This window comes from Alosa alosa, chromosome 4 (genome assembly GCF_017589495.1).
Source record: "Alosa alosa isolate M-15738 ecotype Scorff River chromosome 4, AALO_Geno_1.1, whole genome shotgun sequence".
In the NCBI taxonomy this organism is placed as follows: Eukaryota; Metazoa; Chordata; class Actinopteri; order Clupeiformes; family Clupeidae; genus Alosa; species Alosa alosa.
In genome coordinates this window covers 12,441,998-12,466,738 of record NC_063192.1, presented here as the reverse complement: position 1 = coordinate 12,466,738, position 24,741 = coordinate 12,441,998, and the positions used below count along the sequence as shown (strand labels likewise).

At 42.5% G+C, this 24,741-nt stretch overlaps 1 protein-coding gene across 1 annotated transcript in view; it reads right to left on the bottom strand.

Annotated features, from left to right (window-relative positions):
- LOC125293603 (metabotropic glutamate receptor 4-like) overlaps positions 1-23,859 on the bottom strand; it is a 132,643-nt gene extending 108,784 nt beyond the window's left edge. The window contains 2 exon segments of the mRNA XM_048241597.1: positions 23,332-23,466; positions 23,468-23,859. Of these exon segments, the coding sequence (XP_048097554.1) occupies positions 23,332-23,466; positions 23,468-23,608 (276 nt within the window). The 5' untranslated portion in view covers positions 23,609-23,859.
- Positions 23,860-24,741: the final 882 nt, after the last annotated feature.

Below are 24,741 nucleotides of genomic sequence, written 5' to 3'. Positions count from 1 at the left end.
GCTCTTCCAACAGGAAAAGGAGAGAGAAGCACTGTGTCCATTAATTTCACATTCAGGCGTGTGGATTTACTTCCAAGTCAATTTATGTCTAAATGCATGAGATGAGGAGGGGTGGCGAACTATTTCTTTACAGCCAGGGAGTCCAACCAACCATATGGTACCTGATTGACTGCGAAAACAGACGAGTGAACTGCAGCTGATTTGGTTATATCTAGCTTAAGTCACGAAGCAAGGTAGAAAATCCCCTCAATGTCTCAATAATAAGCTTTAAGCCTGCGACGATAACAGTGTTTACGTTGAAGCCCCACAGCACTGAACGCCTCGGTGCGCCCTGCCGCAGTTACATCATGAGCATAGGGGGATTAACCAGGTCACTTTCCCCCTCGTAACCTCAACACACAATGTCAGTCATTGTTCCCCTAGCCTTCGGAAGCATACATGAAGAAGGGATTTGTCACAAAGTAATGAATAATATTAAGCATTTTTTTACTCCAGTTCTGGTGACATTTGCTTTGTGCTACACAATCAACAAACATATGACAGTGTGTCTTGCTGTGGATCTGCAGTTCAGCTGGATGGGAGTACTGGAGAGTCTTGCCTTGCCTTGACTGTAACTGGTCTCAAACTACTAACACTGCTAGAATTACCCAAACAAATATGCTCCCATCTCCTTACAACTAAAAATGGTAAAAAAAATTGCAACCCAGTCTCTCCCTTTAGGGTCAGACTGTTTTGATTTACAATAAGTAATGGAGAAGGTTTTATTGTGCACACCCATGAGTGAAGAGTTGGGCTCAGATGTGTAAACATGTGTGGATGTGCCACACATGCTTGGGGAAACATATCACAATGCGGTGAGTTCACTCTGTGAAGACACCATGGGCATTGCACATCTGATTGCTCATTTGATTTGATGGTTGCATGAATCACATCTGAATTCAAGATGGCCTGTTTAAAGGGGGGCACAGCAGCCGGCGCAGAGAGTAAGAGAGGGCTATACGACACGATCAGGAAACCACTCTGCCCTGCCTACAAGCGAGTCAAGGAAGCGCGGTCTCCTCCCTGCACAAAGCGTGAGAACACCCCCCTCCTGCCTCTCAGCAGAGCTGGTGCTTTCCCCCCATCCTGCTACACCAGATCAATATTCATGAAGCGAAGAGCTTCTGTTTATATCTCCGTGCTCACCACATGTCATGAGAGGCACGTTACAGATACGAGTGGAATAGGGGCAGAGGGGGGTGTGGGGTGGGGGTTGGGGAGGGGTGGTGTTTCCATCTAAGCAGGATCTCCACCCTGAAGTCCATATATTCGAATGGAGGAGTCTCTTTGAGGTGCATTGCACTCGTCACGGCACCACTGTCTCCGAGCATCACGTGCGGAATCTTCGGCAATAGAATATGTGAACAAACTGGGTCAGTCGCGGGCACATCTCCAAACGCTTTGCGCTTTGAGGAGCGCCAAACGATGCATGTCTCGAACACTGAACGCTGACCCTGTTGGCCGAGTGATGAGTTGTGAACAGCCTCTGATGGTAGCTTGTCAGAGCCTTCGGTACATGACTGATAGCTCACTCTGCCGCAGTGTGTCGACCGATCATAGTGGAACACATCGCGAGAAAAAGCACATAGCTGGTTAAGTGCTATGTGTCCCCCCAAAGTGTAGGGTATACAGTATATGCATAATGTGCATGCCATTTAAGCCTTGTTAAATTAGATTAGCAGGCATGGTGTAGATTGGTTTCACGCCTGACTTCAGAGAAATAAATGCTCAACTACTGAAGGCCAAAGGCACCAGCACGTGTTACGTCTACGCAGAGGATTTATTGACACAACATTCTTATGAATTACCCTTGCAATCAGCACAGTAATGCAATCAGAGCAACTTACAAAATAACTTACTTTCCTTGTGCATTTTCCATTTCAAATTAATCGCACACATTTACTATAAATACCAAGCAGGATGATATAACCTATATTTTCTCTTTTCTACCCACCATTTCCATTATACGCGCTTGCAAAGCTCTCCTGCCCACATGTTGTTCAGCTGCCACTGACCGCCGCACTCACCGGGGATACGGGTGGATGTCGGCACTGGCCATGAGAATTACATGGCTTGCGGGGGGGGGGGTGGGGGTTGAAAATATCACAGCACCTCTTCAGCCATGACACCACTGATTCTGCTGGTCTAATCCATTACTTCCAGCAGCATGCAGGAACAGAGTGAACAGGATCTGTGCTGAGCTGATAAATACACACACACACACACACACACACATAGTACACACACACACACACACACACACACACACAGGGAAGGGTCCAAACACCCACAGCCCACATTCTCTTATTCTTTGTTTTGTCTCTCGTTTCTCGTTTCGTTCCCTGCTTGCCAGGGCATAGATGGATAAAGTCACATGTATGTGCAAGCTTAATCTTCATCATCCTCTTCCCCATTTCTTGGTCTTGAAACAGCTCTTTGGCACCAGCAATGCTGAAGCAGCGGTCAAACAAATCAACATGCATTTGAACATTTTAAACATTTGAATTACAGGATTTAAGAGCACTGTGGAGCAGTTGTAGGTGAATTTTGCAGCATTTTAGAGGCCAATCCTTTTCCTAATGTTTAGCTGCCAAGTAATTTCAAGCTTCAGCCATTTCTTCTTCTACTGCTTCCTTATTTCTGAGTTTTGACATCTTGTCACTTAGCCAACAATTAATGCAGTAAGAGGTCCACTCTTTCCATTTACTACCACCGTTTTCAAAGAGTCAACAGAAACTAGACATAATGAGTTAAATCAGTGGTCCCCAAACCACGGCCGTCCAGTGTCCCCCAAAAACACGTCCGTGGTATATAGCATCTGCCCCGCATGGGAGTATGACATCGTCAAACTATAATCTCCGTAATTCCCCCATCCATTCTCTATTGCGAGTCTTAACAGTACACGTGTAATACTCTTTTTGTCCACTGGTGGTTGTTTTGGCGCTGTTTCGCGTTTGCCATCGAAAACGGAATGAAATGTAGGCCTACTTGCAAACAATGAAAGAGGCCTATGCTGACTGTATCAGTGCTCAAAGTATTCTAAAAGTTTATCAATTAATTAAGCAATATAGCACGAGTGAGAGTGGGGTTGGTCATGGATATTCCCACGGGTGTTGTTCGGCCGTAGGCAACAACAGCCGTGGGAATATCATGGTACTGAATGTGACATGGAATGTGACATGGTACTGCAAAAAAACGGAAACATAGTCTACATTGCAGAACCACTCAACTTTATTAATGTATAGTGAATAAATGTTACACTACTGTGCACAGCCTGACGTGACGATGCTAGCATGTTAGCAGCGGTTAGCTAATTATGCTAACGTTAGTTATCTACAAGTCTCCTCCAAGTGACAATCATATTATACACAATGCTGGCAATGCTGAGAACAATTAGCATCCTCGTTTATCTTACTTACATTGAGTTGACTGTGTGGCTTTATCCACAGATGTGGTGAAGCACTGTTTCGTTATGGTTTGCTAAGGAGTAACCCATTGCTTGAAATAGTGGAGAGCTGGGTGTCAAATCTTCGCATTGTATCGCGGAGTGATTTATTATTAGCTGTGCTGAGTCTGAGTTGAAATGTCCAGGGATATTCCAACTCATGGAACGTCTCTCGGCCAATCAGAAACAAATAAATAGTTCCATAGAACCCAATTGTTGTATAATTGCTAATAACTAACTAACTTCTATTCAAGTCATATTTCTGGGACTTTCTGGGATAATTATTTATATTTTGTATCCACTCGTTTAAATGTTCATACAAATTCACAATTCACAAAGTTCTCATCATGTGAGTGAAAGTGGTCATTTCAGATGTTTTTGCCAGCACTTCATAAAACTCTCATAGTTTGAGAACTTTAAATTATTTGTAGAATATTGCTTGTTCACAATTTGAGCTGTGTATGCAAAGAGTTCAGAGTTCACACATTTTGAATATTTCATTTGAGCTACATTTTACACTGATTGGCATGATGGCAATATAAACACAGCTAGCAATGGTATTAAATTACAGTAGCCTATGATTAAATGTAATGGAATATTCAACTAAGGTAGACTGTTCAAAGCACTAAGCTATTTATGGTTACTGATATACTCCGAGTCTCTGGCCCTCTCTTAGAGCCAGGCATTTTGAGCTGGCCCTCGGAAGAAAAAGTTTGGGGACCACTGAGTTAAATGAAGGACACCAATGGTGGCTGTGCTTACCCTGTGTCAGACCAAAGTTAAACGCCAGTTAAAAACAAATAAAGGAAAATGCCAGTTCTAGGCAAAAAACGCTGGACAATGAATTGTTATGACAAACAGAAAGTGTTAAAACTAATTAAATTAAGCTTCTTTCAGCTCGTATTAACTATTTCGCCTGATCATCTGAGTCCATAGTGTCACTGATGGCACAGGAAAACAGTGGTGATGGAGGAGGCACTCCTGGGGCATATCACCCTGTCGTCTTTGCTAAGTTTGAAGGTAAATCAACCTACATAAGGTGGCAAAAGTAAGAGTATTAATGTGTTAAGTTACACTGACAAGAATGAGAAAATGATGCAAAATCACAGTTTGAGGCCTTTGGCGTTTCTAAGAAGAAGACAGTATATTCAGTATATTCATAGTAAATCTTAGTTAAATCAACTTAGATAAGGTGGCAAAGCTAGAGTATTAATGTGAAAAGTTTTTAAACGGACAAGAATGACATTCTTATGCTAAGTAATATTTTGAGGCCTTAGGCATTTTAATTGGCCTTAAGAAGTAGCCTAACATAAGGTTCCTGGTGCCCATGAGAACCCTCTGTTCCATTCTGACCGGCGATCAATTCCCTATTCCATCTCTATCTCTCTCTGTTTACTCCCTACTCATTTCCTCATTCCTCATGTTTGCATAAATGTGATTAAAGAAGCCTACAAGCAGCTGTGGCAAAAGGCATGTGCTAATTTACCACATTTTAGTGGTTGCAATAGTTTCCATAACTGCATGATTTTTCATGATATAGATCGCAGGTTGAAGCGTGTTCCATGTTCATAACATTATTAATAACACTAATTTCAAACAGTGAACAACAGTTGCTCATTTCAAACAGTGAACAACAGTTGCAGCATATAATGTATCAAGTTAAACAATGTAGTGTAAGCACTTCATGGCAATATGAATTTCCAATTGAAGGGTTCAGATGCAAAAGCCTCTAAATGTCACCTATGTCAAAAATGAGATAAAGATGATGAGGGGATGCTCTCCACACATAGTATACATTAATCAAATTAGTTAACTTCTAAACCCACTAAATACCACTCTCTTCCTGGTCTGAAATATCGATTTATAGGCAAAAACCTATAGGAGCCTGAATTTAAATGCTCATTTAAAAGAAAAGTGGTCAGACGGATTTAGAGGGTTTTGCATCTGAACTCTTCAATTGAAAACAGTGTGCATTTCCAATGTACCGTATGACTGCCCACGTGAAAAGATCAGAGGATGGATTTGAAAACTGTAGGCACTTATTTGACTGTAATTTCAGCTCAAACATATCCTCTTGGTTTTGGTGAAATAATATGCCTGTGTCAGGAGAGCTACTGTATCAGTGCCTGCCTAAGAGGGCCTGTTCAAAGTGTCATGACCACTGAAGACTCCAGCTATGTCACAGGAACAGTGTGCACTGTGTCATCAGAGACCAAAAAATAGCAAGGAAAAAAAAGACAGAGCACCTAGGAAAACCCTGCTGCTATGAAAAATGCAGACCTCCGCTCGCCTGAAAATAAGAGGTCTTGCAGTGTTCACAAATGACCTCTATTCATCGGAGTCGTGTGTGTGACTGGCACACACCTGATTGCAGCGCACACCACACAATCATCTCTGCCTGTCAGCGGGTCAGCCAGGCGCCGGGCACGCCGACTAAACCGTGAGTCACCGTCAGTCCATGCCTCCCAAACTGACCTCTCTCTCAGCCTGAACTCTCTCCACTTGCATTCATTAACACCAATGCTCCACATGGAGAGAGCCCTGACCTGACAACACGCCGAAAATCCAAACGGAAGTTATTATCCAATTAAGTATTAAAATATATTTGAAAGTTTTGCAAAAAAAAAAAAAAAAAAAAAAGTTTTTTGCAAATGATTCATTCAGAAGACTAGTAAGACTAGAGCAATCAGAGGTTGACTTGACTGTTCTTTCTTCGTGTGGTAGGCTACACTCTGTGTGTGTGACAGACTTAGTGTATAGTAGGAGACGTTAAATTATTCAATGCTGTTTCCTGCCCATTCAGCTGCTTTGCCTTAAAAGCCTCTGATGGTGCTATTGATCTGTGTACTTAGGCTGCCCTGGCTGTGAAATACCCCTTGCCCACCCAAAAGAGACTATCACATTTGTAGACAGGAGATGCAGGTTGGCCTTTATTGTTTTGTTTGCCTTTACAGTCCATTGGACATATATTAAGACTTTGTTTAAGGTATAATTCCGCTCCATGGCTTGCTGTTGGATACACCCCCTTCTAAAATTCAGACAGACAGATATGTAAAACTAAATCCACTACTTGGCCCTTTACAGGAGTTCTAATTACAGATCACAGTTTGGAGTTAACTCTAAGGCTTTATTAGAAGCTACCAATGTTCAGTAGTCAAGTACAGTGCATCAATATTCTTATCATTTTACTTTATTACTTGTATAACTATTATTATAACTAATACATAGACATACTTCACTAACACCAAATTGCTATCATTACAGACATCATCTACCCTACTTGCTTAATTTAAACACTGCATCTTAAGGAAAAGATTAGGCACAGTCAGCGGGTAATTGTTGCAAACTGAATGCTGGGAAGTTGACCACGACACCAACATGGAGTCACATTCATTCCAAACATTAGAGAAATTAGTATTGTTTATTATTTCATTTATTTCTGTTAATCCAATAAAATGTCAGTAAATGAGACATAATGGAACATGTCAACATACTTCTGAATAGCTATTAATCAATTTTCAAAATCATATTTGCTGTTAAGCAAACACATAACCTTTAGGGAACGTTCCCTTAAGGTTCTCTGAAGCTAATACCTTTAGGGAACCTTTAGGGAACGTTCCCTAAAGGTATGTGTTTGAGCTTAATCTTGCTTTCAAAGTAGAATGAAAACTGAATGCTGAAGTTGTGAATTAATAAAGAATACAGCTGTTGCTGTTCCAGCTTGTACTTGTGTTGCCATATTTTGTGTTATAAGTGATAAATGGCTTCATTAGCCTGCTGTTCTCTAGGAGCCTATTTTTGCTTTTGTGTGTCTTCTCACTCGGCTATCAACACATCAGCTTTCGACCAGTGAAACGCAATAATGAATCTCGGTGCATTTCCTCCGCTCTGCCTATAATAATAACCTGTTGTTTTTGACGTCTTCATGGACAGTGCAATTACGATAACTGTGGAAAATCTAATTTCATACGGACAATGTGTAACTGTGTGGCTAGGCGCTGGGAGAAGCGAGTGAATGCACATTAATGTCAACGTCTGAGTTTTCAAATCCATTGGAAACAGTGGCTTTGTGTGGACACGCTCCCTATCTGTTGTTAAATCGGACACTGTGCGATGATCCACATCAGCAGGCTGAGCAGTTTCGGTTAAGGGAAACAATCTGGCCCATTTAACCTAAAATATGCCATGGAATCACACAACTACTGCTAACTGTGTCACAATTATGTCAAGTGACAGGAATTAGATGTGATGTCTTCTTCACCAAGCACCCAGTAAACAGCTCCAAGGTACATGTGGCATAGCAGCAAAACATTCAAGATGACAAATTTCAATGAAAAACTTTTAGAGTGAAAATAAAATGTGACCTCTGCAGCTTATAAATAAACAGCCGACCATAAATTAGTGAAATAAACAGCAACATTAAAAAGCACTGATGAACAGAGACATAAAAAGCCTCTGTGTCAGACCGCAGATAACAAACAGCGAAATGGAGGCAGCGAACACCACTTTCATCTTCCAAATATGACATGTGACATCCGAAAGCATTTATGCCTCTTTGCACCTGGACATGCTTCAGCCTGACTAATGCCAGTCCAAACATTAGGCCTGCAGCTGGCACAAAAAACAAAACAGGAAAATAAAAAACCTGGCCCGCCTAAGAAATGCCCTGTGGTGGGTACTTTAAATATTTCATTGGGTCTTTTCAGCTTAACTTGCAGAAAGAGCCATGAGTTGCTTTGAGATGCCAGCAACAGCAGGCTCCGGGGTGGATGTGTGTGTGTGTGTGTGTGGGGGGGTGGGGGGGGGGGGGTTTAGGGAGCGACAGAGAAAGATTGAGAGAGGGAGATAAAGAAGAATAGTGAGAGAGTCTGGAAGAGAGAGAAAGGATTGAGGGAGTGAGAGAGTGAGCGAGAAAAGAGAAAGCAAGAGATGAGAGAAAGAGAGTGAGAGGGAGAAAGAGAGAGAGTGAGAGAGAGGACGGGGTGTCTGTGAAGTATGCCCCCAGACTTCACTCTTTACAATTACACAACTCTGAGTGTGCTGGCATTTCAATCCCCCCCCCCCCTCTCTCTCTCTCCTCCTTTCCCTCTCTGCCTGACACTGATCAACACAGACACCGCAGCCCTTTTTTACACATCTAAGCCTCTTCCACCTGTGCTGATGGTGGAACTTTCCCGTCTGCTCATCCCTGTGTCAGAATGCGGCGGGGGAAATTGTACTGATTCATAGTTGCGCGACTGCAGCTCTGGGAAAATCGAAAAGATCATCATATCTCTTTCTTCTTCAGCGTATCTTGTAGAAGCGAACTTCTGAGGGGACCGAGTGTGACCCCGCTCTAGATGGTGTTCCTTGTCTAAATAAGACTTTTTTTCCCACTACTATACACTATCAGCATCGAGCTGCACTATCAGTGTAAAATCGGCAACAACATATCCCTGGTGAAATCAGAGGGGAGGCATGAAGGAAAGGAGAAGTGTCTATTTCCCACGGATTTTTCTGGAACATGTTCTCTCAGCACATACATTTTCACATTAAAAAAAAGCATCTTGTTTATGGCTATGAAACATGCTTTCATTGCACAGACAGCAGGGATCTGAAAATGCTTGTACACCATTTTATGGGGATCTGCTGTGTGAGATGTTATAACTGAAACTATTCTCAAATCACATGTTGTGCGCTTGGCTGGAACAATAAGCTACACCCTCTGTCAGCTCAAACTGATGTTGCTTCACAGCACATTATCATTTAGCATATATTTCACATAATGTGTGTGCCATGGCCATAACACTAACATTTAATGAAAAAAAAACATAGTTAAATCAAATTATGAAAAACAATATGAAAAGTGTATTCCATAACATTCCATAAAGTAAGCTATTAAACTTCTGAAGATATATTAATCATTCAGAATTGTGTATGACTGTGTTGTTGTACTGTGCTATCTTGAGGACTGCTGTGATATAACACCTATAGTGGGTCTTGACTTCCAACTGTATCTGTTTGTTTTCGTCTGGGAAATATTATCATTCATCTCCCCCAATCAATGGAACACATCACCTTACAACACGTTACACCATTCACCCAATTAGGAGAACGACCTTGGCTCAGGGAAGCTGTTTTCACATTCTCCATTAGTGTTTCCCCGAGATCCTAGTTACTGGACACAACACCCCCCATCACCACCACCACCACACACACACACACACACACACACACACACACACACACCCACCCACCCACCCACCCCACCACACACACACACACACACACACACCCACCCACCACACACACACACACACACACACACCCACCCACCCACCACACACACACACACACACACACACACACACACCATCCCACACCCCTTGCGTTGTGAACTCTATGATAACGTATCTGTTCCTGGGCACTCAGTGGACATGTAGACCCACACCACCCACACCACCCACACCTCCCACACCTCCCCCCTCCTCCTGCTGTTTGTTTCATTCTTTTTTTCCTCACTTCTCTCCCCCTGTGGCCAGAGGCATGGAAGGCATCGGTGTCAACATCTGATGCCTCCATTTAGACGTGGTAATTGATTAACTGAGAGAACAGTAAAGGGGCAGGTAATGCATTCGCTGAGTCGATAGCACTGGCCTTCTGCCCACTGTCAAACGGTGATTGTAATTAGTTTTTTAGAAGGGACTCGGACTGATGCTCTCAAACAGTGGGGTTGAGTGGCTGTTTAGATCTGTCTCGTTAACAGATAGTACTCGGTGGAGAGCTCCTAACTCGTCAAGGTAAAAAGGTTGTGACTAGGTTAAGTAGCACTGATTCCTGGACTTCCTGAGCACAATAAAATACCGGTAGTGCATCATTGTTTTTTTCAATGGCATGTCTAATTGCGAGTCATTAAGTAAACTAATTTGCAATACTACAATACAAAGTGTTAAATAGATGAAACTTGGCTATTGCCTAGAGTGAAGAAAAAACAATGTTCAAAATACTTATACAGTATACAGAATCATCGCCATTCTGTTATTAGCACATGGTCCTAAATAAAGGCATGTGTGCAACATTCCTGCAAAATTAACTAAAGCAATAGTAAGCAATTTTAAGCCAATATGTTTTTTTGTCACATTCAGCAAATATCTCCTCACGATCTAAGCAGACCCTTCTGTGTGCACACTGAAAAACAACAGTAGTGGCTCCGTAAAACAAACAAAAAAACACAGAGTATATGCCCACAAGCACTTCTGCAGCCAATCAGAAACATGTAACGCACCCAAAATCAGCTAGCCTGATGAGTCAGACCCACATCAAGATGTGGCAATGCTCAATCTGAGGGGCGCGATAAACGGTTGTCTTTCAAATTCCCTCTGCACGCAATAGAGTAGTGCTACATCTCATGAGTCCCATGCATTTTCCCAACAGTGGAGCTAGTTGGCTAGTTGATCAAACTTTTACCGACTTAAAAAAGCTTAACTCGAGTTGCGATGTTTGGCAGCAGCAGCATCCATCTTCTTTGTTTTCAAGTAACAGGGAATTTATGCAGAACCCCGCATAAGCCCGCCCATCGACTCTATACACGATGTGATTGGCCTGATCGAAGTTTAATTTTTCCAGCTCGCAAGCCAACAGAGAGTTGCTAGACTACCCTGGCTGCAAATGACATTTGCTGCCGCTAGGGTGCGTCTAGATTTCTAGGCTAACAATCACCAGTAACACACATTTTAGGCTGTTCATTAACAATCTTTCTCCAGTATTGCTAACAGTTTGACACCAGGACTTTGTGCTGCGTTGTTGTCACTTGTTTAATTTGTCAGCACTTCATTCTCATCACCTCTAACTTTCCAGATGCGCTGCATTATGCAGTAAGTGAACAGCCCTCTGTCAGGGCCTCATTAAATTAAGAAGACGTGCTCGTTCAGATTAAGTCAGAGGGTGATCAACAAGGCATCGGGTCCCAGAATGCATTAGTTACAAACAGAAAGACAGCATGTAGGCAAATCCTTCTAAATATATCAAGCTAGCCTCCTGTGGCAAAGAGAGAATTCAAGAACATCCTAAAATGCAATCTCTTACCCCAAACATTCTTCTTATACCCAAGATTTTAAAATTTGGCAAGGAGAGTGATACGTTGTGATGAGGGCAATATTCAACATGCAGGTTTGGACCAGGGGGAATTCATAAAACTAGTGGAAAATATTGAAAATATTGAAATGTTGAAAAGGACTGAATCACTGATCATTATTTTGAACCACAGATACATTTTGATTCCCTGAAATAAGGTAATGGAGGGTTTTCAATTGTTTCCATACATGTAACAATAATCAATTTTCCACATTTGAAGGAGTCTACTAAAAACCTATGTTCTTTAAACAAATGTACATCTGACAAAAAAAACCTGAAGTAAATGACTTAACTTCTGTAATTTTAAACATCAAGTCATCAGCAACATCCATTTCAGTCCATACAACCTCACCTAACTACACTACAAAAACGAGACACCTATTAAATGTGACATTGAAATTGCCTTTGACTTTGTAACTCATGGATTAAATGCAGCTACCGGCCCCAGAAGGTGTCAGCAGTGCTCTTGACACTGTGATCCCTGAGAGTGGATTTATAGCCAAATCCTGACAGAGGTCACAGCGAGCTTTGGGCTTGATCCAGAGTGCAGCAGGCTTCTGCAGACTAATTAAAAAAAATAAACGTGGTTGTAAATCTGTGGTGAACCCAGAAGCCAACAGACCATAGCATGCTCAAGCAGACTTAGAAATGGTTAGCTATTGGCAAGATGATTTTCAGTAATGGAGTCCTTTTCTGCTCTGCTGTAGAAGTCAAGCTGACTGTTGTGTCCAGTACGTCTACCTATCTACAGTTTCTGTATGCACCAAAGCACCTTGCATCATGTTCTTTTGCTGTGCAGAGGGTGTGTGTGTGTGTGTATGTGTGTGTGTGTGTGTGTGTGTGTGTGTGTGTGTGTGTGTGTGTGTGTGCCTATGTGTGTCTGTGTGTGTTTGTGTGTGTATGTGTATGTGTGTGTATGTGTGTATGTGTGTATGTGTGTGTGTGTGTGTGTGTGTGTGTGTGTTGGGCAGGAAGAACCCCCTCAGGGCAGTACACTGGCCTGCCAACATCATCTCACTAAAATCTGTCTGCCTGAAGGATCGACAGTGTCCTTGCGGATCACCCTAAACTGCCACCTCTGGCCAGGCAGCAACCGAGTCCACTGCATTTACAGACCACAACCACTCCCACCTCCCTCTGTACTTACACATACCTCCCGGAGTACCTGGAAGTACCTGGGATGTCAGGGGGTGATGTCGGGCAGGATGAATAATAAACTGGGCTGAAATCGATTGTGCTGGCGGTGGCTGGGTGGCTCTGTATTTACTCCCTGGAGGGAGTTGGCGGGGTTGTGGGGAGACAGAGTGCTGGCCCGGGATGAACCCGTTTACAGATTCACAGTTAAGGACAAGGACGCGTGCATCACCTCGTCGCTTGAGTGGAGCCGCTCCCCCGTCTTGAGAGGCCGCAAGGGGCCTGAGAGGTGCTAACTGTTTGACGGGAGACAAGGAGGTGGGTGTGATGCATTAGGGGAGCGAGAACCAGGGTGAAGGATGGTGGACCTCAGGACAACAAGGTGATCGTGTCAATGGGCTGCATGCACGGGAGAGCCGGGCGTATTTTCCGGTGAAATCTCAGGATGCTTGTAAACATCCGTGCCCATTGACATGAGTGCCATGCTACCATGGAGAGCTAGTCACCAAAACAGCATAAACTGATCATTTTTGTCATTGTTGTTGTTGTTTATTTGTGTGACTTCAATATACGTCTACCTAATTTCAAGATGGCGTATAACCATATGAAAGTGTAATTTCAAAGATGGGAGGTGAGCACTTCTAGCCACCACTGCTTCGTTCCGCAACGTACAGCGTCTGCTGAATGTAACTCTAATCTCAGTTTCCATCCCAAAGTCATTGAATTACAGAACCAAACAGAAATTATGTTCAATATCCCTGACCAGAAATGTCTTAACATCCTTACCGAAACGCAGAAGTGATGCGTGCATGTAGCCCATATGATTACATATTACTCCTCTTCGTCCCCCATGGGACATAAGGCTTCAATGAGCACTCTCCATTGCATTCAGTACTTGGCAGCATGGGCCTCTCCCCATGACAGGTTAATCTGTTCCAGCTCTTGTGTCACAGTTTCTACGCTTTTGGTAGGAGGTGTTCTTTTGCCTGGAGGTGTCCATCTTAAGGCCACTTTGGGAATGCGGTCCTGCTCTATCCTCAACACATGTCCTAGCCATCTCAGGCGTCTGTGTGTAATCTCCTTGGTGATGCTCCGGCTTCCCGTTACATAGAGCCCATAGCCACTGTTTTCCTTGTAGCAGACTTTCATTATGTGACCAGATGATTCTTGGACATGTTTGGGAAGCAAATGTTGAGTAGATTGCCATGCTATTTCCATTACAGTATAGATAGAGAAGTAAAAGATAAAGTTGCCTTGTGGGAAAAATCAAAACAATTATGGCATAGTGCACAAGGAGTTTAGCTGTGTGTGTACACTGTGTTTATGCGATCTGATCATAAAGCCATAACTGAAGTAGGACTCTGTAAATCAACTAAGTTATTAATTCAAAGGTCAACTTCACAGTCAAGGTTAATAGGACAGTTGGATTCTTCATTTGAGGTCATCAAACAGCACTTACTGTATATAGAACGAGCCATGCATCATGCTCAGGCTTTAGAATCTGGAGAGAAACTGGCGTCTTCTCAGTAAAAATACAGGGCTTGAACATCATTTCATAAACTATTAGTAATTTGGAAAAATCCAACTGCAGCCACTTATCCCAGTGCCACATGTCATTTGTCATTGATCACAATTCAGCTACCCATCAACACATGCCCTGACTACATAGATTATTCTGGATCAAACACATCAACTTCATAAATTCCTGTCAGGCTGTCATTTCTCTCTGTCAGAGAAAATGTTGAATATACATTCTGATGGCTGATAAAGCGGGAAAAATATCTGGAATTGGTAACAGAGTTTGAGGACTGTAATCTCCAGCGCCTTTCTAGCAGAACTGACAAAGCGCACCACAAGAGGATCCCTCTCTGCTGTGATGTGACTGTTAAAAGATTTATGGGGTGCGGTGGCAGTGATATTTGGAACACCTTGATTTTATGGGATTTGGGGAGTCGCTGGTGGGACAGCTTCGCTGACTATTTCCAGACAGAAACACACAATAGGGAAAGTCGGAGCCAAGAAAACTAAAACTTTCCTGTCTCTGTGGAGTTTAATCAGCTCTGAGACCAGGTACACTGAGGAAACAAACATCAGTACATTATGTGATTCAAGACACAGTAATGTGTGTTAATTTAGCCTAAATTACAACACAAATCAAGATTGATTTGTATGCCTATACAGAGCCGCAGTGCAAGGCCTCAATCTCAGTGTACAGTGATGAGGTATTGAATAGCTGATGGGATCAACAGCAATACAAAGTCATAAAGTATGTGTCCTCAATGTCCTTTTTGGACTATTGGCCCTTGTTTGCACTCTTGCAACAAAATCATTCAACAACACATTCTGACCATATTTCAAGAATTTCTCTGCCATTGTGTTGCCAGTTTTATATTTGGTTTCCTGACAAAAAAAAACTCTGCATCTTTTAACAACTCAGTGACACTGATGGAGCACATTTACATTGGCAGAGGACAATGCTTCTCATTTGCAGCCATCTTGAATTTAGTCCGCGATAAATTCGGCGGCGAGGTATGAACAGGTATGATAAGGGATCAGATTCAAAAAATAATTCAGTGGAAATGCATGGATTCCAGTTTCTTCCAGTAGCAGCAACTGGAATCCATGCATTTCCACGAATTATTTTTGGAATCTGATCCCTATCATACCTTCATTCTTACTGTCATTCGACTTATCAACTAAATTCAAGATGGCTGCAAACGCTAAACTTCGTGAAGATACTGTCTGTATAAGTCATCTTGTAAGTAAACTACCAGTGCTTTTTCAAAGTTCTCAATGTCTCGTTTTAAATGTCAGGGCCCTCGGAAGTCTACCATTGAAGTGTGGAGATACATTGAGCCTCGTAAATGGTGTAAAACAGTGATTTATTTGCATGGCTAGCCCGATGCGAAGCACCACCATTGAAAAAGCTGTTGGTAGCATCGGGCTAACTAAGCCAGATTTTGGAGTGCAGGGGACAAGCGAGATGGCTATGAGACATAACGTTCACACTCGGTATCATGTTTCAACACACTTTAGGTCAATATCACACCGGAATTCTCCTTTAAGAGCATTTCACTATACTTTAATGAGTCTGCTAACTGTTTTTCTTAACCCTGATGTCATTCTCTGATTGGGTGAAAATAAAAAAACATTATGACTGCCTTTGGTACTGAGATTTCTGTCTGCAGTTTCAGAACATGGCACATCTGTTACCAACATATCCTGTAAATAGGAACAAATCTCACAAGTTACTAAGCAAACTAAGCGCATGCAAACAGTGTTAATAGCACTATTTATCTATCCTGGTGTCAGACGGACTTACACCTGAATAGCCTGAAAATAGCCATTCAACTAGTGTTTGGTCTATCATTCTATTTTATATAATACAATATTTTTATTTCAATTAAAGAATAATTGAGTCTTCAATGTTTTTGTTTTTTTGTGAACCAATGCACTCCACTGTCAAGTTAAGTTATTTTCTCCATGTTACCACAGAAAGCCATTTTAGAATATAACCCAAGTTTTGGGTTCAAACACTTTCATGATCACAAAGGGGATTTGTTAGCTTTTCATGTCAGATCAGAATTTCTTGTTTTGGAATTAGCGGCTACACTACAAACAGAAGACGTGCTCTATCCTCTCCTGTCTGAGTTGACACTTTTTCAGAATCAGCTGTAAGATCTAGACTCTAGAGGATGCAAAGTTAAAGATGTGAAAACATCAGAGAAGACCAGCGCTATTATAAACACAGCTAAGAACAAAATCAAATTTTAGGAGTTGAGATTCAAGTACATCCACTGGGACCAAATATTTGGTCACGGATACTCACAAGTAAACTGCTGAAGTAAAGACTTTTCTTCAGAGCTGGAGAAGACTAATCTTTACATAAGAAGAGAATTACTTAAAATAATATAGGTTTCCTTTCAGCTTTTTGGAATAAAAGTGAGAGGACTTTATAGAGAACTACATTGTTATGAAAGCTCAGTAGTAGGACAGGATGTCTCATAACGCTGGAGAAATATGTACCACTTGAACTCTGAATTACACAACTATACTTAGTAGGAGTTCTAACACTGATAATTGTGTTCACGGTGAGGCGCGCATGCGCGCGCGCACACACACACACACACACACACACACAGAGAGAGAGAGAGAGAGGGTGGTATCTGTAGACTTATCCTGGAGCATGTCCTACCCTCCACCATGCTTGTGGGAAAATGTCTGACAATGCAAATTTAATCATCCCAATCGTTCCTGCAGACCTGCCGAGCCAGTCAAAGCAATTTGCCATAAATTAATTTGGCTCATATTTCCATATTCAGCATTGTGTAAAGGCGCCACTGCACCTTTTTTTTGCAACTGAAAAATGAACATGATAGTCACATAGAACAAGCAAAAGGAGCAGAAGGAAATGGTGTGGAAACGGTGAACAAAAAGTATGTTTTCTCTCCCTTCGTGTAACTACACTGTCTCTGTTCCTCAATGAGTACTTCAACTATCATTAAACGTCTGCAGAAAATGGTACCATACATTTTTCTCTCACTCTTTTCTCCTCCGTCTATTTGGAGAAAAGAGTGTTGGGCCTGATTGAGATTGCTATATCATGGGTGGTGGTCAGCAGAACTATGAGAAACCGATCTGCTTTCAGAGAACAGAAAAAAAGCAGAGGGGGGAAAGAAAGAATTGCTGGAGGGTGGTAATCAGGGAATTGGCTGAAGGGAGGTGAAGGAGAAGGTGCTGCAAGATAACAGTAGCCTACAGACTATTGGGAATCACTGAAGGTCACGATAAACAGAAAGACACACACAATTGTGCTGCAGACCATTAGCAGGAGATAACTGTGACTACAATATAGATGATACATATCTAAAAATACAAATATGCATAAATGTTTTAAATATACTGTATATGAGGCAAGCTGAGACCATGGAAAATTAAGCATATACTCTCAGGGAGGTGATATGAACAGAACAGGCCGCTACGGTGAAATATGCAGGCATGACGACCTGTGTCTGTGAGGGTCTGAGTCAATTAGCCTACCATCATCCAGGAACTGAAAAGGAATAAGTTTATCCCAACATTTGCAGGCTGTGTGGTACTTTCTGGAATGTTTTTTTTAACCAGGATTCTTTAGTCGAATGACCATCTAGTGAACCAGCCCAGGTTTGGCCATGACGCTGATAACACTACGTTCAAGCCCTCAGGGCGATTTTCCACCAAGCTTTGTGTGCGACTGTGTCCGCCACGTTCCCCATTGGTGTGAATGTGAACCTTTGTGAGATCCCGTGACCGGAGCTCACGGGGGTTCCCATACAGAGCTTGGTGGAAAACCACCCTCAGTCGTAACAAGATAGCACCCACCCACTGATTCGCACAATTCGCAGCGGAAAGCCAGCTATCGTTTGTAATCCAATTATTGTGGAAAAAAAAGTAACAGTGTTTCTGGGATGTGTGATGTGCTGAGGATGCATTAAGGTGCCCTAAGAATGAATCTTCATCAAAGCATCAAAGTCACTCAAATACCCTTCTCTGTTGGCTGTTTTTTATCAGAATGCACGTTTTTCATGTTTTCATGTTTTCAACAAAACCTAACATCCATTTGGCTCTTCATTTTCTCAACACTTACAGTGCTTGCTTTGTAAATCAATGGACAAGGGCAGCGACAAACATCAATGAATCCAGATACATAAAACTGGAGAACTTGTATTTACAGCTTGCGATGGCTGCCTGTGATGTGGCTGTGACTAATTACTCTGAGACGAGGGCAAGAGGCAGGTCGTTCGGAATCGATCCTGAACTGGGGCCTCTCCCCTCAATTACAACAGCAGCACGCCGTAGAGGTACCATGAAGGTGACAGGGCAGACCTTAGAGGTCTAACTTGTCGAATGGTAATTCACCAACGTGCCCCCATGAAGGAGGCCATTGAGAAAATCGAGGAGATACAAGTTTTTAAGCAATACACAGATACACAGACCATTCAATTTTGATAAAGCAAAAATGGATTTTTATCTCAGTGTGATCCCCTGCGGGATATTTGCTTCCCGTCTTATAATATAATATAATATCCATGATATGGCTGGCAGATTAAACGCGAATACACTCTGAAGAGGTGAAATACAGATTATCCTAAATCTTATCAGAAAACTGCCTGCGGGTCAGACCACCTGGAATCTCATTTCAAGTCCGCTACGCATGCTGCAGATGCATACGAGCCAAGGTGGGATTGGTCTGTGCTGACTGTGACCACTGTTGCAGAGTATGAAAACTCTGGTCTCTTGCCGAAAGATTAGAGCCAAACTGGAGTGCAGATGCAGCTTAAGAGGCACAGCCAATTTTAAGAAGACGAAAGGAATGTACATTTTTTAACTCGACTGAAAAAGGAATTTCACGAGCAATCAGTAAACTCTACGGGACTCGTTCCCCCCAAAAAGGGATTAAACTGATGCTTGACCTCTTCTTAATATTTAGTTTTAGCATTGTTGAATATTTTCAAAATACCAAGACTATATTAATCCCTGTTTAGATGGTTGGTTCACAACCTAATGAAATTACAGTGCATTTTTCAGGGAGGACTACTCGATTATTACCAAAGACCTCTTCTGAGTTTCCAGAAGTTACGATCCACCTCCATCCACTTTCTCAACTCCCCAACCATGCAACACTAAATCTGTCTGTGACATTTCACACTCACAAAGATGGCCAAGATCCAACATTCATGGCAGCTAAACTCTATGAGCTCATCTCACTGAACAGAACGGCAGCAAGAGGACAACTGAAACAACCGAGAGGTAAGGAATAACGGCCGCGAGGTGTCCTGTTATACGGAATTAATGGACGAGGGCGAGGGGCAAAAAACTTGCCCGAGTAATAAATATTATTAATTTTCATTATTAATTGAAAATTAATATTATTATTAATTTTATTTTTTTTTGTTTATTACTGATTGCACTATGCTGTGCATTACCTTGCATCATGCATTATGCATTGTTTAAGACCCAGCATGCATTATTCAAAATGAAATTCTTGGTGGAGAACTTTTTAGTATCTTTCTTCTCTCCGGGTGATAACTGCCAATAACGCAGCCACGTCACCAAAGTGGTAGCACTTCAATTAAAAACCCGATCCTCATAAGGGAGTGTTCAAACAGCACCGCGGAGGTGGCGCATGGTATAGGCGGCTCGGGCTTAATTAGCCTTTTCGGTTGCCTGCGTGCACGCTTGTTTATGTAATGTTGTGGCCCCGGCTGATGAGAACATCTCTCCACAGACAGACAGCCAACTGGAGGAAGAGAGGGAGTGGGAAAAACACAGCCGAGGCAAAAGGAGTAGGAGGGAGAGGGCGGGAGAGGACGGCTCAGGTCGGCTCCCTGAGCTGATATGTAATTTCTGGAGCCAAATATTCACCAAAACCACTTGGGTGATGATCCTGGAAGTGATGAATAGCTCTCCTTTCGTCCATAAACACTCTGAATTAAGAGCAAACAGATTCCATAACCCATAAGAAAAGAACATCTAGAAAAAAAATCTCCTTAGCTCACTAGTTTTTTTCTAGATAAAGGTTACAAACAACTCAAATGCCACAACTGTAGGCTTAACTAACCATGTGAATTAAGCTTAGATCATCGGCTTCCAAGAACAGAATTCTTAAATCTACCCAATGTGCCGTGATTTCAGTTGTGCCACCTCTTCTGCACAGCTATTCTGAGATATAATGAATATTAATCTGCTCATTACAGCTTCCTCCTCTGTGTACTTATCTCTGGTGTATGTAAGATGTTAATTCATATTCTCTTATGTAGGTACGATGCTAATGTGCATTCTCTTTTGGCAGTGTATTACAGCTAGATAATCAAAAAGCACCCTACCTGTGTAACTATAAAGCATTGTTCTCATTTTTTTAGATACATTTTCACAATGTTTATTACTGATTGCACTATGCTGTGCATTACCTTGCATCATGCATTATGCATTGTTTAAGACCCAGCATGCATTATTCAAAATGAAATTCTTGGTGGAGAACTCCTAGAAATAGCTTTCACTTTAACTATGCTGCAGTGTCATAAAAATGAAATGACATAACATGATTGTTATAAAAGGCATGTCACAATGTGCGCCACTAAATTGAGATTTTTCAATCCCATATAAGGCCTACCAGGTCTCCTGGTACATTTCCTGTATATAGAGTATGCATAGACTCCATAATTTCACAAAGATATGTAAGGTGGAAAACCATATGTGTACACATTTTTAGGAAAAGATAAAAAGATTGAGCTTTTTGAGTGATTATTTTCCCTTTGATGAGGGCTGAGGATGACTGGAAAGCACAGCACACCCTGTCAGCCCAAATGATGCTCGAATAGAGAGATGATTGAAGAGTTGTATAAGCTTAGAGAAGAGAGGCCACAAAAACATGCAAATAAGGTAAACAAAGCCGTGAGAAGAAGATCAAAAGAAACTGTGTGCCACAGTGCTCACATTACTCCCTACTTATGCTTGACCTTCTCTCTAAGGCAACAGAACTACTGCAGCTTGGCCGTGATAATGTGAAAGGAATAGCCCATACTGCAGTTGCAGATTTAAATTTTTACCTGGTTTAATACAGGCATCACTGTAATATACAAGCAGGGTTGTACATTCCTGATGGACCTAAATGTGCATTGTCTATATGGCACTCTATATGCATATATGTAAAGTGTAAACTCAACCATTCAAGGGGAGGGTTTGTGGATCTAGACAGCTTTTAGACAGCGAAGAACATTTCACTCCTCATATTATTATACTGATACATCTGTTAGAAAAAAGTATGTGCTATCGGATGTCTCACTTCCACCAAATTGAATTCCGCAGAACAAATGTCCATACCATAGAGCACAATGCCAACATATGAGCCTTTATGGTAGATACTGCACTTACATATTGATCTCGCTCAGCACCATCATGGTTCTACTGCAAATCACACCACTGAGGAGGAGTGTGAGTCCAACATTTCCACTGATCATTAAAATCCACTGGACCGTCCAGGACAAGGACGTCCTTCAAGTAAAAATCAAAAAAGGGGATAGCTCTGTGTGTCGCTAATGAAGAGGGCATTCGGGCAATCTCACAGTGAGGTGCTTGTGTGAACAGGGAATGGAGGGTCGGAAAACAGCCTCAAAGGTTTCTGGCCACGTGACATGACAAGGCCCGCTTGGCCACAGCTGCAGGAGACCCATTTGTAGTTTCCTCAGACTCCCACTGAACCTTCAAAGCATTCATCCTGTCTGTACTCCTTGGGCTTCTGAATTTGAGTGAAGGGCTTAAAAGGTTCTGATCACAACATACCAGTCTTAGGGCAGTGGATGTTGTGGTGGGGTACCCAGCATGCAAAACATGTTACAAACATGTGTATTTGTACTCTGATGCATTACGACTGTATGAGAGCGCCAAACGAGATTGTAAATAGACATGTCACATTTTAGATTAAAGTGATGATTAAATCACTGTTTAGTTCACAGTAAATCATAAAATAAGTAGTTCAATTTGACCATTTTGACATAAATATTACATAAATATAATTTATTTTTTATGTTGTCTAAGGTCTTCAGAATGTTTAGCCAAAAATATTCTTATAATTTTTGTAAATGGAAAAGCCTTAGGCCAATATTGACATCAGTGTCTTCATCGTAGAATGTATTTATTTCAGAAAAACTTTTGTTCAAGCTGGCATTAAAACAATTGTGATGTTTCCCTTCTGAAATGCAATAGCTCAACAACTCATCGGGGCTTCCCAGTGTAAGGTCACATGCATGATTTCCTCTATTTAATTACATGAGACATCAGAAAGGGCTTGTCCCTAATGAATGTCATTAGTCTGAAAGGCTGACACGATGAGACACCTCTCTCCACGGACAAGCAAGAAACTACGTCTGAGAGAATTCTCTCACTCGCTAGCGGAAACAGATGGAGAGCTCTCCGAAGTTTCGAGTTCTGACCTCGAGGTCTTTCGGGGCGGCCTCGATGGGGGGAAAGATCAGGCTTTCACGCAGTGCCTTACCGTCTGGCTTGCTTAGCCCCAGCCTCGTCACTTCAGTCGAGACAGTTGTTAAAAATCACCTTGTGTTCCTCCAGAACTTCTGACTAATCCCTCAATGAGTCAGTATGTGAGTCATGAATCTTGGGGCACTGAAAATGCCCCCTGGCTCTTTTTTTCTTCTTCTTTTTGCAATTTACTACAGTTGAGTGGTGTTTTACTTTATAAATCACAATCACATTCATTCAGACCTGCAAATATTGTAATCCAACCGAGTGTGATGTTTGCATTAATGCCAAAACGCTTTGCCACTGAATGCATCTCTACTGATAATAATCATATTGCAATGGTGTGCGAGTGGCGCCCTGAGCACAGAATGTAATTTAGTCCCAGCGCTGAGATATTTACTAACACTGTGGAAAAAAAACACATTGGAAAGGAATGGAGACAGAATAAGCAATCCAACAAGAAACAACACAGGTAAAACAAATCCAGTTTGCCATAGTGCCTCTTCTAAACACTCAAAGGGATTCACACATGATTCTTGACACACAAGGGGTTGATGGGAAGTGAGAACCAAGAGGCATCCTACCTTGAAGAGACGCAGAATGTTGGCCACCATGATGGACACAGAGCTGGACGAGGCCCCGATGACGCCCACCACGCGCTCGGGCTTGGTGATGATTGGCGGGCCGCCACTCAGGCACTTGACGTCGGTGCCGTCCTTTCTCGATGAGCGCCTGCACGAAGGTGAGCGACTGCTCCAGTGCGTGGGTGTCGCGCGAGCACGTGTCCAGGATGCGCGCGCCCAGCGTGATGTTGGGCAGCAGCTCATTGTCGTTGTTGATGCGGTCTAGCGCGAAGAGCATGGCCTCCAGCCGGTGGATGCCTTTCTCCTTCTTCAGCTCACCGCAGGCCTTGCCGTCGTGGCCGCGGGCGTGTACGGGGAACAGGCCACCCAGGGAGATGTCGCCGTCAATTCGGATAGAGTTGAGGTGCGGGTGTCCCGGCGCCCGAGGCTTGGCCGCCTTGCTGACCGCCACCACGGGGAAGAGGATAAGGAGGATGCCGGCCAGTGCAATCAGTAGCTGACAAGAGCTGCGGCCACTGCGGCCTCGCCACTGCCAGGGTAATGGAGTCTATCAAATGGCCCCCGGGCACAGACATGGTGAAGGCTAGACTCTGGAAAAAAGGTGCCTGTTTGGCTTGAAGTCCAAATAAAAAGCAGAGGTAAAAAATGGGGTGACACACAACCCCCTGATAAGTGTTGAAGGTTAACTACAATATTTCCCTTCTGAAGCAGAATTAAAAAAATAATTTTAAAAAATCGTCAAATATCTGCTCTCATATCTCTCGGCAGCTTTGGCAGCACGACAGAAAATACTTAATTACTTAAGGGATATATCTCCTTTGAAAATGTTTTATTTTTTATTTTTTTGACTGGAGAGTTTCACTTACTCTCTCGCTCTCTCCTGGCTGGGTTGGAGGGAAGGCTCTCCGAGACCTAAGCAGTCTGACACGAGGCATGAGCCTGTCCATAGAGAAGCACCTCAGAAGGCATCCGGAAAGAAAGGTGGAAAGTATAAGCTTCTTTTCCTTTCTCCTAAGGGGGAGGAATCTTCTCTTGCTTCTTACTCTGCAGGGGAAAGGAAGCTGATGCTTTGTCTCTGTGTTTTTTGTAGTTGCTGTTGTTGTTGTTGTTGATGATGTTGTTGATGATGTTGTTTTTGTTGTTTTCAGTCCAACCAGGCTCTGAGTTCTGCTAGTATGTCCTCTCTAGGCCTCCATACAAAAAACGAATCCTGCAAGATAAAAACGAGGTGAGTGAGTGAGTAAAGAGGACAGTGAGAAAGTGTGTGTCAGAAGCACATGTGTACCAGATCCTTTTCAGCAGCTCTGACAGATGGCCTAAATGATGTTCCCTTTCTCTGTTCTTTTTCGTCCCTTTCCCTTATTCACTTTGAGTCCTCTGAGGCACATCCCCTTCTGATTTCACGAAACA